The 14804-nt window shown below is 46.1% G+C and overlaps 1 protein-coding gene across 1 annotated transcript; it reads right to left on the bottom strand.

Annotated features, from left to right (window-relative positions):
• Positions 1 to 5497: 5497 nt before the first annotated feature.
• On the bottom strand, positions 5498 to 11149 carry net1 (neuroepithelial cell transforming 1). Its single transcript, XM_004082964.4, has 9 exons — positions 10848 to 11149; positions 9004 to 9111; positions 8754 to 8918; positions 8310 to 8372; positions 7918 to 8091; positions 7584 to 7841; positions 7333 to 7503; positions 7043 to 7229; positions 5498 to 6963 (listed from the first exon to the last, which is right to left on the bottom strand). The coding sequence occupies exons 1-9, from the start codon at positions 10938 to 10940 to the stop codon at positions 6542 to 6544; spliced, it is 1641 nt and encodes a 546-aa protein (XP_004083012.1). The 5' UTR covers positions 10941 to 11149; the 3' UTR covers positions 5498 to 6541.
• Positions 11150 to 14804: the final 3655 nt, after the last annotated feature.

The raw sequence follows: 14804 nt of genomic DNA, 5'->3' as shown, positions 1-14804 counted from the left end.
AAACTGTGTAGATATAGTATTTGTCTTCAGCAAACTTTTATTGTCCTTTACTACAATCCCACCACACACACAATTATGAAAGATCTTGCAATAGTAGTGATGTATTAGGGATGTATTTAGTCAAGATTTACTGCAACATGTTTACTTAAGTTCAATGTTGAGTTCTTTTAGGATCAAATGTCCACTTTTTTGTGTAAACAACACTGACAGCGCATGACATAACTAGACATTTTGTAGATTGTAAGGTAAACATTGGTCGTATGAAAGACCAGGGGGTCTCCGCTTCATCCGGCGTCTTTTGTCTCCATTGTTGACATCAGAGAGTTTGTGTGCAGTCACGTGACTGTCTGGCTTTGAATGATTGGTCACACGGAGTCACGTTACGTAGCCTTTGGTGGAAGTTTCTCCGCCACATGATCAATTTAGATCACTTTGATATTCTATTCCACAACGAACAATAACAGGCAGCAAGAGGCCCAGTATACTGGAGTGACAGTTGCATATCTTTTCTCAGATATGTACTCAAGTAAAAGTAAAAAGTATGTTGTATAATGACTACTCTCACAAGTACAATTTACCCAAAAAGTTACTTAAGTAGGTTATTAACCACCTCTGGTCTTTGACAGGAGGAGTCAGTGGCATGCTTTAAAACAAAATGATCACCCGAAGAGTGATCCTCTTGAAGGAGAAAATCTAGACAATTTAGCAGTCACAAAAGTTTCCAGATGCTCTTTTTGTTTTGGTTTAACCAGTAAATTCCTGGCATGTGGAGAAGATGCCAGTTTGATGGTTCTCGTGACTGAGGGAAATGTTAAATAAAAGAGCATGCCTTTCTCCTAAACATAATTTGTGTGCTTTCATTCAAACTCATTGAAGAGCGTGTCTTTTAAGTTGCAAAAATGTCCATCTTGTTTGTAAGTCATCATACTGCTTTTGGCAGGCAAAAAAGCCTTCAAAGCATTTTTGCTGTCTGCTGATTTTTCCCTCAGCCAGCATCTGTAAACAGCCAGTGATCACTCACTGCCTCAGACTAACAGCACCAAACACTCACCCAGAGTTTGGCATGACTGACTTTCATCTACAAATCTACGCTGTTCATATCTGAGGCTTTGGGCCTCATACAGAGGAAATGAAAGCAAGCTTAAATCCCAGCGGCACACAGGGCAATATGCTGAAGGATGAATACTGTTTGCTCAGAAATCTCTCACATAGTGGTAAACTAGGTTTGATCTCCACAGTGAAGACAGTGGGGCTTTATGCCTGCACAAAGGTTTTGTATACTGACCTTTGTGCAAGTTAAATTACAACTTTAAAATTGTAGATTTATGATTAAAAAAAGTCATAAATTAACGAGAAAAAGCACCAAAGTTGTCTGTTTAGCCTAGCTTGAAGGTAAAAGATGTGGATCATTTTGAAGCTTTATTTCCGGATCGGTGTCAAAAACAAAGAAATTCTGAACCTTTTGGCGACTCAAAACCAAATTATTGTTAGTGTGGCCGGCTTCCCGGGGTTTGTTGTCGGTCAAGCGGAGTTTCATATGGGTTTTGGTTTGGGTTTGGGTGAAGAACTCAGCCCTGTTCATTCACATGCCCAGAAGTCCAATTGTCACCTTACGTCATGAACCTGTCATGCGCAAAACACCAAAGTGGAAGGAAAATATTGTTACATACATTCCCTCCTCAAGATGTCTCGTTTCAATATAAAACAGCAAAGAAGAATGAAAATAGTCTGTTATATTAGCATAAGAACATTGAAAATGCCAAAAAGGGCGCCTTTGAAACGGAAGCGTCACACAGACTCTCAGACACAGACACTCAGAATCTTGTCTTTTGTAGAGAAAGAAAGGATTGTAGTGGACAGCTGCAGGGATACCGATGGCTTCATCAACAGACTGCAGAGATCTTGCAAGCCACCAATCAATAAATAAAACATTAACAAATCTTAAATAACAAATGAGCTTCCAAACATTTGTATGATAAGAAAGAACAAGGATCCGATTACGTCGCCCGGATTGGCGTCACCGGGGCCCCGCTCTGGAGCCAGGCCCAGGGTCGGGGCTCGCAGGCGAGCGCCTGGTGGCCGGGGCTCTTCCCACAGGCCCCGGTCGGGCACAGCCCGAAGGAGCGACGTGGGACCACTCTCCCATGGGCCCACCACCCGTAGGAGACCTCAAAAGGGGCCGGTGCAATGTGGTTTGGGTGGCAGTCGAGGGCGGGTGCCTCGGCGGCCCAAACCCCGATCATGGAACCTGGCTTTTGGGACATGGAATGTCACCTCTCTGGGAGGGAAGGAGCCTGAGCTGGTGCGAGAGGTTGAGAGATACCGTCTAGATGTAGTCGGGCTCACCTACACACATAGCCTGGGCTCTGAAACTCAGTCCTTAGAGAGGGGTTGGACTCTCTACCACTCTGGAGTTGCCCAAGGTGAGAGGCGGCGGGCTGGCGTGGGCTCACTCGTGAGCCCCCAGCTCAGCCGCCAAGTGTTGGAGTTCACCCCGGTGGACGAGAGGGTCATGTCCCTCCGCCTCCGGGTGAGGGACAGGTCTCTAACTGTGGTTTCGGCTTACGGGCCGAACAGCAGTTCGGAGTACCAGGCCTTCTTGGTGTCTCTCGAAGGGGTACTGGAAAGTGCCCCAACGGGGGACTCCATTGTCTTCCTGGGGGACTTCAATGCCCACGTGGGCAATGACAGTGGCACCTGGAGGGGTGTGATTGGTAGGAACGCTCCCCCTGATCTGAACCCGAGTGGTGTTTTGTTATTGGACTTCTGTGCTCGTCATAGTTTGTCCATAACGAACACCATGTTCGAGCACAAGGGTGTCCATCAATACACCTGGCATCAGGACACCCTAGGCAGGAGGTCAATGATCGACTTTGTAGTTGTTTCAGGCGACCTTCGACCCTGTGTCTTGGACACTCGGGTGAAGAGAGGGGCGGAGCTGTCCACCGATCACTACCTGGTGGTGAGTTGGATTCGCTGGCGGGGAAGGAGGCCGGAAAGACTTGGAAGACCCAAACGCACTGTGAGGGGTTTGCTGGGAACGTCTGGCTGAGCCCTCTGTCAGGGAAGTCTTTAACTCCCACATCCGGGAGAACTTCAAACAGGTACCGGGGGAGGTTGGGGACATTGAGTCCGAGTGGACCATGTTTTCCGCCTCCATTGTCTCTGCTGCTGCTCTGAGCTGTGGTCGCAAGGTCTCTGGTGCCTGTCGCGGCAGTAACCCCCGAACCCGGTGGTGGACACCGGAAGTAAGGGATGCCGTCAAGCTGAAGAAGGAGTCCTACCAGGCCTGGCTGGCCTGCGGGACTCCAGAGGCAGCTGACAGGTACCGGCAGTCTAAGCGAACTGCGGCCCGGACTGTTGCGGAGGCGAAAACTCTGTCCTGGGAGGAGTTCGGTGAGGCCATGGAGAAGGACTATCGGTTGGCCTCAAAGAAATTCTGGAAAACCATCCGATGACTCAGGAGGGGAAAGCAGTTCTCCACAGGCACCGTTTTCAGTGCAGGTGGGGAGCTGTTGACTTCGACTGGGGACATTGTCGGGCGGTGGAAGGAGTACTTCGAGGATCTCCTCAATCCCACTGACACGCTTTCTTTTGAAGAAGCGGAGAGTGAGGACTTTGGGGTGGGGCTGTCTATTACCCGGGCTGAAGTCACTGAGGTAGTCAACGAGCTCCTTGGTGGCAAGGCCCCGGGGGTGGATGAAGTCCGCCCTGAGCACCTCAAGTCTCTGGATGCTGTGGGAGTGTCTTGGCTGACACGTCTCTGCAGCATCGCGTGGCGGTCGGGAACCGTACCACTGGACTAGCGGACAGGGGTGGTGGTTCCCCTCTTTAAGAAGGGGAACCGGAGGGTGTGTTCCAACCATAGGGGAATTACACTCCTCAGCCTCCCTGGGAAAGTCTATGCCAGGGTACTGGAGAGGAGAGTCCGTCCGATAGTCGAACCTCGGATTCAGGAACAACAGTGCGGTTTCCGTCCTGGTCGTGGAACAGTGGACCAGCTCTACACCCTATCTAGGGTGCTGGAGGGATTGTGGGAGTTCGCTCATCCAGTCCATATGTGTTTTGTGGATTTGGAGAAGGCGTTCGACCGCGTCCCCCGTGGCATCCTGTGGGGGGGTGCTCCGCATAGCCGGCAGTAAGTCAGACCTGTTCCCGGTCCACGTTGGACTCCGGCAGGGCTGCCCTTTATCACCGGTTCTGTTCATAGTTTTTATGGACAGAATAGGCGCAGCCAGGGGCCAGAAGGGATCTGGTTTGGGGACCACAGGATTTCCTCTCTGCTTTTTGCAGATGATGTTGTCCTGTTGGCTTCATCGAGCCAGGACCTCCAGCGTGCATTGGGGCGGTTTGCGGCCAAACTTTACTGCATGCAACAATTGCTGTTCACACATATTGTGCAGATTTTCATCCTACCTGTAATAAAAGAAGTTTGATCTTTCTTCGGTCACTCCCAGGTCCTGTCCTGAAGCCAAAGGAAATCCCCGACACAGAGTTTGGTAAAAAAAGCAAATTAAGGTGAGTGTCTTTCAGATGTGAGTGATGACCTGACATCTGTCAGGCTCCCGTCAGGCTTCTGTCAGGAAGAGCAGAGCAGAGTATTTTGACATAAACATAGAGTCCAGGTTTTAATGGAACGTTGCTGTGAATCCTTGTGACCTGCTGTCTGGTGAAGCGGCCCCCAGGCACTTGTTGATGGTCAGATGCTGTTTCTTGGGCTTCCGCAATAGAATTCTGTGAACTTTTTTCTTTCTATTTGAGTGTTGAGTAGATTTATCAGTAGTTTTATAGTTTTATGAATCCCACGCCTTAAGGGACACAGAGATGTTTGTTATGGTTGTCTCTGTTGGTTCCATACTCTTTCTTTCTGTGTGGGGGCTTGTGCAGCCTTTTTGTCATTCATTCTACACAAAGACTTGGATTCTTCACCCAGATATTGGCTTTCATCAACCTCCACTACACGTCTGCCATAAGCCAACACGCTGCTACTGCTACAGTCTTAGTGAGATGTGTGTTCATTTCGTAATTTTAACATGATATGTGCACCGTATATGGGATATAAAAGTTATACATCGGTGGTACATGCATTGTCAGAGAAATCAGAGTTTCTCTGACAATTTTTACTTTATCATGGTGGATCTTTTCTCATTTTTCACCATTTTCATATCTTCCCTCCATATGAATTATTTTGGATCTTGCAGCAGCAGCAATTGTAAAACTCTCATTTAATAAACAATACATTCACTTGTCGAAGTTTAAACTTTTTATATGAATGTTTTGTTGTGAATATAAAACTGACTCATGTGATTAAAGTCTTTTTAGTTTTGACCTCAATTCAATTTTTCCAGAATTTAGGATTTAAACTGATTGGACTAAATGACATTTTAAACTTTTAATAGCCGAACAAGAGATTTATTAGTTAGATTTTCAGAAAAACCAGGCAAAGGTTTATAAACCAGTGGCCAGAGCAGCTGAAGAATAAAGACAGATCCAAGGCTGAGTTTCAAATCTTACACAGATTTTTATTGTTTTTTTTTAATCCATAACTTTCACGGCACCAAAGCTTCTTCTTTTCAAAAACTTTTTCTTAAAACGTGCAAAACCTCTCTTCAACCCTCCCCTACTTCCTTTCTCCATCTGTTTTATCCTCCTTACATCCAACACCAACAGGCGAGAGTCCGGTCTCGCACTGACGATCTCTTTCAGGTCCAAAACCCACTTTGTCCACCACATCTCTGCTCTCTTCTTCATCTCTTCTACATTCTGCTCACAGAAACTTGACCACAGCTTAAGGCCCATCTTGATGCTTGACTGAAAAGTTATCTGTTACTCTGTGGAAAAAGCTTAAAAACATGGCTCAGTTTACAACTTGAAAATCTAGCTTGTCTGTACTCTGACTTGAACATCTGATAGTTATTGCTGTGCTTCCACTTGAGAAGCTGATCCTTTGTTTGATATAATGCCTGTGAAGAATGTCCGAGGTCCCAAAGATCTTCTTTTAGGAATGTCATCAAAATAAGACATCTTCTGATGCAAGAAATTCACTTCCTTTCTTTCTTTTCCTAAACACACTCAAAAACTTAAAAAAAAATCTGCACTACAGGTTAAAAAGTGCTGCTTTATATAAACCTAAAAAACCTACAATACATTTTTGATTATAAAAATGTAAAACTTTCTTTAGCCCAAAACAGGTTTAAAATAGCGCTTAAATATCACATGGCTAGTAAACAGGATATGGTGCACCACCCCTTTCTTCACCAAATCAATAGATTTGCATTAAACCTGGTTGATTTCTGGCCATCTGTCCCTTTGTGTGCCAGACAAAGCTGTGCATTTCCCCAGGATCAAGTCTCTGTTAGATGCACTTTTCATGGAGGGTGTAAAAAAAAATAGCTGCCGAGGAGGACAGTAACACAAAACACTGTTGTGATCATGTGCACGCACGCAGACACATAAATAAAAGTCCCTTTTTGCTCTGTTCGGTTTTAGGTCAGGGAATCCGCAAAGTCCATCAGGAGTCCTGCTTCTAACCCCATTCCCCTCATACCATTGTCTCTTTTCTCTTTCCTAAAGAACAAATCAATTTTTTGTCTTTTTTGCTTTTGTGTGACATGGAGAGTAGGGATGATGATGAAGAGCGGGATGAAGGGGACGCTGATGTGGGGCTGGGGGTGCTGCTGCTACAGGGCGAGCTGGGAGCAGACCGGGAGGTTGCAGGCTGCAGGCAGTTCTCGTCCGGCTCCTCCAGGTGGATGACGGCTGAGGCAGAGGAGGGGCGGCGCTTGTGGCAGGCATCGGTCGGGGGGAGGCTGGGGCTGGAGGGCTCGCTGAAGGGACGGTGGACGGAGATGGCACTGCGGAGGCAGTTGAGCCACTGCTGCTTTTGGAAGATGTCGTTGACCTGCAGCGTGTGGGACTGAGAATGGCTTGGGTCTTGAGAACGCACTCGGAAAATGTTCTTAGCTGGAGATAAAGGAGGAAATTTGGAATGAGACGAAAGAACAAAATAAAAGCTTCATGTCTATCTTTGCTGGAGACGGACCTTTGTCTGCGTTACTGAAAGCGCCTCTGAATGAGCCGCCCATTCGGACATCTCCATCCTGCAGGTCCTCCAGCACCAGATCATGCACTGGGATTGGCTGCCGGTACACTTGGAAACACTGGCGCTCATTTCGCGTGACAGGGCGGGTCAGAACGAGCAACTCTGTGAACAGGAACACGTGCAGCTTCTGCAAAAACAGCAAGAGAGACTCATTTAGACCTAAGACTAAAGTCAAAGCCTCTTCCGAGGGAAGAGAGTGTCACTGTGAAGAGTGGGAAAGTGGTGCCCACCGTGCCGCTCTTATTTCGCAGCTCCCCGTGGCACAGCAGGCTCCTGCACTGCTCCATGAGCGGGTCCTTCTGCCTCTCTTCCAGGTACTCCAGCTTCTCGATGTAGTACTGGCACTCAGACTCTCCTTTCTTCACATTGATGTCAGACAGAACACCATGGATGATGGTGATCTAAATGCATAAATGGCCTGTTTAGAACTTGGCTGCAGATGGATATGCAGACGTTCTCTGGTCTTTGTATCTGGACTCACCGCTTCCTCCAGGCTGCCTTTGTCTGGGTGGTCCACTGGTGTGTGTCTCAGGATCTCCTTGAGCAGCAAGGGATACTTGACAAGCCGTGAGCGTGGGATGTCCAGGAAGCTCCAGAGATCCAGCTTGCGGCTGAAGGGGGACTCGAGGCAGCGCTGCAGGAAGTCCTGCACCCGCGGGTCCTGCTTCTTCTGGTCCAGCAGCGCCTTGGCTGCCAGCTGATTGCTGCAGTAGTTCTTGTAAGCATCAAGCCTCGGCAGCTGCAGAGCAGATTATGAGTTAAGTAACAGCCTCTCTCAAACTGTCTTTAGGTGGCTGTTCTGGAACGGCATTTACCCAGTTTATGACAATTTGTCCGATCTGGCCCACGGTCCCGTCTGGCCTGGTGGCTTTGGAGAGCTGAGCCAGCAGTTCTTCATGCAGTGGGATGTAGGCATCCAGATTGCCAAAGATGTGTGTGAGCTCAACCTCAGACATGATGGAGAGTTTCAGCATGGGGTCATGGTATGCCTTTGGAGAAGAACAACCAAAAGGGTTCAAAATCATGCAATCTGCCGGGGGGGGGGGGGGGTCCTTCCTAAGAATAGCTTGTTAGGGAAGAACAAAAGGAACAATTCTGGTCTTATTATAGCTCCTGGCTCAGCTGCACAGAAAGCATGCCAGACCTTTTATTTAATCTGTTTGCTTTAAATGTCCTCCCTCGACTCAGAACTTAAGAAAGTACAAACCTTGCGTGCGAGCTGGAGGTCCTCGATCAAGTCCTGTTCTCCACGAGACAGCTCAAATATGGCCTGAAGACAGAAAGATGCTTTTTAACAAAACACATCAATCCAGTTTGACATTCCGTTGTATTAAGCATTAGCCGTTAGGTTTGGTGTAATGCGGGACTGAGTCCAAACCGCTGAACACTCCTTGGAGATCCCTGGCTGCTCTCCCTGAATTTTATGGTCTCTGTGTTTTAAAATGTACAGACAGCTGGCAGGGGCATGTGGGAGGCATATGAGTTTAGTTGGGAGGGAGAGTGAGCCCTGGAGGGCTGTCAGTCCTGTTTGGTCAGTTTGACACAAATACAACAAGGACTTGTGAAACTAGTCTGGTAGACGGGTCAAATTCTTCACTGTCTGCATTTCCTGGCTTCCTGTGTTTCATATTAATGTTTCTGTGCTGCTCACCTCTTGTCGCTTGATCTCCTTAGTAGAGAAGGTTCCCTTCTGGTGAATGTCCAGCGTTTCCGACCAGAGTATGCTGTTTCTCCTTTTGGGTGGAGTTGGGGCCGGTACTTTGCCGCAAGGCTTCTGGGGGGCGCCAGGCGACTTGCCATCGCCTCGGAAAGAGGCCTGCAGACATGCAAAAGGATTCAAGCATTTTGGCAGACGTGGCTGAGTGAGTGAGTTTTCTTTTTTCAGGGAAGTTGGGGCCTACCTGGATAGTTTGGCCGAAGCGCCGGACGGCCCCATTCTTCACCGGAGAGATAAGGTTGGCTAACGACGTCACCCTGCCGAGAGGACGGACACGTTTGTTGCTGGGTTCCTAAAAAAGAAGAAACGGGTCAGCTGGTCCATTATGCTGTCACAGCTTAAAAACAAAGACTGGGTCAGGATGAACCCACTTGTCTTCAGATCTAATCCAACCTCCTCCTTCTGTCTTACAGGTATAAAAAGCATCAAGTCAAGTCACAGCTTTTCGCTTTGTGCAAACACTCCCTGTTCTGGGCAGAGCACAGAAGAGGGTTGGGGAGCAGAACAGACGAGGGAACACATAAAAACCGGAGGGAAGCTGCATCAGCAGCTGTCAACTCCATCATGTGAGAAGCCCCCCACCCCCCCGGTACAAAGACTTCCTTTCTGACTGCTGCTCTGGTGGGGAAGGGGCTCTGGAGATATGCCAGGAATGCACGGCGGACCGTGCTCCTCAGCTGTTCAACAACAGACAGACTCGCTACGTCATTCAAAGTGGAACCAATACTTCCCCGTGAGCAGACAGACCCGTGAAGAAAAAAAAAAAACATCCCCGTGTTGGAGGGAGGTGTTCAGCAACGTTTACTGCTGTGAAAACTGAGACCAGCAGTACTCCACCTGAGTGACTCCCCTCCTGAACACCTGTTAGGCTGAGTGTGAGGAGAATCTTCACCTCCACCCAAACACCACCAACCCCACGGGCTTCCTTTTGTAAATGAGGGCATCTGCTGCAGCCAGGTTCACCCCGACAGACACCCCGGTGCAGAGTCCAATGTGCAAAATACAACAGAGAAAATGTGTAAAGTGGAACAGAAGCAGATGAGGGGAGGTGGGCGGGCGGGTCTCAAAGTCAACAGAGCAGGCCGTCATGCCCTTCCTGTCCTTAGGCTGATGGCCCCAAAATTACAAAAGGCAACTAGTCCAGCTCTTTGTCTGTCAGGCTGTAAAGTGAATGGAGCAGAGAAAGTTGCTACTCCTGTTTTTTTGGGAGCTGAGCTGGAGTCAGGAAGCCACACGGACCAACCACATGCATCAACATCCAACCTCAGAAGCATCAGGCTTTTTCTGCCCTGTGCAGCTGGTGGGAAACACAACACTAAGAGCTAATAAGTGTCTGATTATGGGACTGGAAGTCGGCTGACCTGCTGTAAATGAAGCCAGTCTGTGACAGACTGGACTCATTCAACTTCCCCTTTAAACACCAGTTTCCTGTCAATCAAACCAGATCTTAAGCTTTGAAGGAAAAAACAGGAAAAGGAATACTAGAAATGGGTTGTTTTTACAAGGGGCTCACCTGTGTTTTACCAACACCTACGTTTGTCCGTGTTTGTCTGTAACTGGGTGGGGGGATGTTTCCAGGCTGCTGAGCCTGATCTGCGGCACAGATAACACGGTTTATCTGAAAAATGGCAAAGCCTGAAAGCTGAGTTAAGTGTAGATGTAGGGTTAGGAGATGAGAATCTTAAACGTCTTCTCTCTTCTCAGTCTGCAGCCACAGCAGACTTATTTTCCAAGTCCCTAAAACCCAGATCCCTTTGCTGGGGGGGGGTCATACTTCAAAATCAACTTAAAGTTTGAAACTGTTAAGCCTGTTGACACTGGAAAGAATCCAAAATGCTGCTCTAAATGAGCCAGAACTCAGGTCAAAGTCTCAGACCGTGCGTGCCCAAGTGTGATAAAGCAAGGTTAGGAGCTGATACTTTCACAAACAAACCTATGACTTCACACGAGGGAGTGCCGGTCAAACATTCATGGAGGAGCTGTAGTTTCACTCAGAATCCCATGCATTAACATTCCAAAGGGGCTCACCTCTGACTCTTTGTTGGCTTGGTTCTGGTGATCTATCACTTGCAGAGTCCGTTTGATAGGCACCAAGATACCCCCTTCATCGTACGCCACCATAGCTTTCAGCAAAGAAACAGTATCCCAGTTATTTCCAGGGATTTAGATCCACGTAATCCACTGAAGAGAAAAATAAGCTTATAAAAACCAGGAATGATGGGGAGCAAAAAGAAAATCAATAAAGATGCCTCCCCCCCTGTCTGCTGGTCTTTCCGTCTAAGACAGCCACCCTGAAGCTGTCCTCTCACTCTTTCTAAACTTTGGTATGAGGCAAACCGGAGAGTGGGTGCTCTTTATAGAGTTGTGGGAGGAGCCTGCCTCCTGCTCGAGCCTGCTGATGAAATGGGTTTGGTTTACAGAGGGAGGGGAGGGGGGCTGTCTGCAGCCTCTGTTGATGCTCAGCTAGAAGTGACAACATTAGTCAGAATTTTAAAGATCACCAGCAAATCTTAGAAGAAAGTGCTTTGGAGTAAATAAAACATATGAGGGACGTCTGCACACGTGAACGAAGGGCAAAAAACCAACGCGTGCTTGCACGTTCAGGTTTAAACATATCAACGCTGTCATTTGTTCCTAAAAGGGCAAAAAAAATGTTTTAATGACACCACACTGTTACTGGTAATAGTTAGTCCTTAAATAAGGAGTTTAGTTCCAGATTTCCAGACAGCTAAAAGGATTTATACAGCCTAAAAGCAATTAAGTTGTATCATCTGTACAAAAATAATTAAAAGTTTAAAAATACCCTCAATCAGCACATTTACTATTAGCAAAGTAAAGTTTCAAAAGAAAAATTTAACAAAGTGTCTATCTTTGTTTTGTGAAATGTGTTTGTTTTTGGGAAAACTGTGCATTTTGCTTCTAACAAATTAAGGCTTAGTCATCAAAGTACTTTATTTTAACAAACTCTTAAATTACTAATTTCATAAATCTCATTTCCATTTGCCTCATTCTTGATAGTTTTCCCTAACCATGACAGGTGATGTTCTGCTGACATGTAGAAACTACACAACACTTCAGACATGACATTCACACAGACGAATAAGATAGATGATCACACTCTCTAAGCTGAGTTGTTTTACATCCAAGGGCATATTGTGCGAACACATGATGTCACATGATGTCACATGACCACTTTGACAAAATACATGGCAGTTTGATGAACTAGTTCATCAAAAGAATCACTATCTGTGGCACTATCAGCTGTGGCACACAAACACGGGGGAGGTGTCCACGCTGACATGGGCGAGTTTTGGACAAATGGGCAAGTCTATTCATTTTGATGAACTAGTTCATCAAAAGAATCACTATCCTGTGCTCCAAACAGAGCTCTATTTCGCTAATCAACACCTCTGTTAGGGCTGGGGAGGGGAGGGGGGTTCGTTTGTAAATGAGGTGAGAGGTGAGATTGGCAGACAATCTGATTTTAAACTGAAACTTGCTTATTGTGAATGATTGGGAGGAAGAGGTGTGGGTGTTCGACTGTGCTTCATATGCAGATACATTTACCAGTTTCAGTACAGAAGAGAAATTGGAGGAAAAGCAAAATGAAAGCAGAAGCTCGGGTTCATACGTACAGGTAGAGCGCAGAAGGTCAATCCTGAAGTCGGCACCGCAAACAGCTGTGGCACACAAACACGGGGGAGGTGTCCAAGCTGACATGGGCGAGTTTTGGACAAATGGGCAAGTCTGTTCATGAAGTTGGATCAACATGAAAGCATGAAATGTAAAATGTGGGTTGCCCCATCGTGTGTGTGCACGTATGTGCGTACACAAATGTGTGCATGTGAGTTAGATAAAGGTGTACAGATGTTTTTGGGTTTGTTGACAGTGTTCGCATCGCCTGCTGTAGACCAGCTCAACTTTAGGACACTTACACAAAGGTAATCTGATTACTGCAGCTGAAACTCAACTGTTTGCATGGAAAGAAGCTGGTCTGGCTGAAACTGAGGTTTTTCAAACACAACCCTGTGCATGCGTGCAAAGACTCATGAACAGATAAGCTTGGCTACAACTAAACTAGAGCAAAGTCTGGATTTCATTCCTTGAACAAAGTCCAAGTAAAGTGGTATAAAATCATAAAAGGTTTAGTTTAGCCTCAGAAAAAAAGATCATGGTTAGGGGTTTGTATTGGGGGCTAAGTGGCAGAGTCACAGACGAGTAAGGGATAAAGTCTGTGTGCAGAAGACACCATGTGCAGACTTGATGTTACTCACTGCATGGGGGACTTCAGGCTGAATCAGCTTCGTGTCTGGCCCTGCACCGTAAAATCTAAACACAGCATGGTTAGACCTGCCTGCCCTCTTCACCCCGCGCCGCACGGAGCAGCAGCTGGTGCACTTACGTTCTGTCTAAGAGCGGCAACCTCAGCACAATGACTAATGCAATGAGGGGTGGATTTTCACCGCTGTCACGCTAGGATCTGGGCCCCGGGGCCTGATCACAGAGAGCTCAGAGCAACCTCCACCCAGGAGAAAATGCAGCCCTCACAGAGTATAATTACAGCTGTGGTGAAGGCTGCTTGAGGCAGAGAAGCACAGAGAAGCACAGAGAGGTACAGAGCGCTGACGGATTTAGCGTGGAGAGGCTGCTGCCCTCTGCTGACGGAGCTTGCAGCACTAGACGGTAAAGTCAGCAGGCTCACCTTCCAGACCCCCTTTGACAGATTGATGGAGTAAAGTCCACCAACCTACACATTTAAAACAGAGACACCAGCACAGTGTTCTGTTTAAGACGTGTCACACACAATATTACTGTCTACTGGTGTCTGGTTAGGGGACATTTGTGAGATAATCATCTAAAATATTCTGAAGGTTAAAGAAATTAACAAAAAGTTTTATAAATATTTTTTGTACTTTTCTGATCTGAGTTTTGAAGTTCTGTAATGTTCCTGCCTTCATCCAATGCATAAGACAATAGAATTCATTGTCTACAGACTTTAATCAGGAATTCTTTATGAAATAATACCTTTCTGTTTAATGAATTTTGATGATTTTACCATCCCTCCATCCATCCATCCCTCCATCCATACAAACATTTCGCACATTTTCCACGTACGTTTTGCTATCGTCATTTGTTGATGTGCACAGATGTCTGTCCACAACATTTCTTACTTTTTCCACGTATATTCACGTATGACCAATTTTCATCAGTGCAATGTGTACTGTTTGACACGGCCAGCTTTTTTAGAAAGAAACAGCCTCTATGAAATTCCCTCTAGGTGAGGCCTCTGGTAACATTTTCATACTTGTGTGTTGGGGTTTGGATGGCTCAACAATAACCGCTCCAAATGCTAGATGTCAGAATAAACCGTAGTTTTTGATCACAGTTGTAATGTGTTTAGTAGGGTTTTAAACCCACAGCTATTATTTCAGTTTCAAAATGTCTGGTTTTTGATGTATTGTCTTACACATTCCTTTACTGATTAAATTTTCTGAGTCACATTCACCCTTTCTTTCATCAAGTCTAATTAATGCTGAAAGTTTGCAGAAATGATCAACTTTGAAACAAGGTGAACTCTAGAATATAGATACAAATAAGGACGGAAGTGTTGCTCATGTTCTTCTTCTTTTAAGAAATTAAATGGAAACAAGCTCTTTTCTGCCTTCTGTTGTGTTATGGGAACCAATGAAAACTGGCCGTAATTTGTTAAGTATTTTACTGAAATTGGCCAAAAAATTAGTACTTTTAAGATACTGAAAAAACTTCATTAAAATGAGGGAAAACAGTTAAATCAGAAAAATGTTTTCTGACTAGGCTAACATGTTCATGGACTACGATTCATTGTTTTTACAATCATCAATAATAGATAAACAAAAGAAAATTGTTCTTTTCTTAACTATAGGTAGTCGCTTCTACTTGTTAAATTTTGCCTAGACAGGTGGCTTTTCCTTCTGTCATGCTATAAGCTACATTTAAGTCTTAACT

The sequence above is a fragment of the Oryzias latipes genome, chromosome 23 (genome assembly GCF_053564925.1).
Source record: "Oryzias latipes strain Hd-rR chromosome 23, Olatipes_Hd-rR_3.1".
NCBI lineage: Eukaryota > Metazoa > Chordata > Actinopteri > Beloniformes > Adrianichthyidae > Oryzias > Oryzias latipes.
The sequence above is the reverse complement of the archived record's forward strand: the minus strand, read 5'-3'. Positions and strand labels throughout refer to the sequence as shown.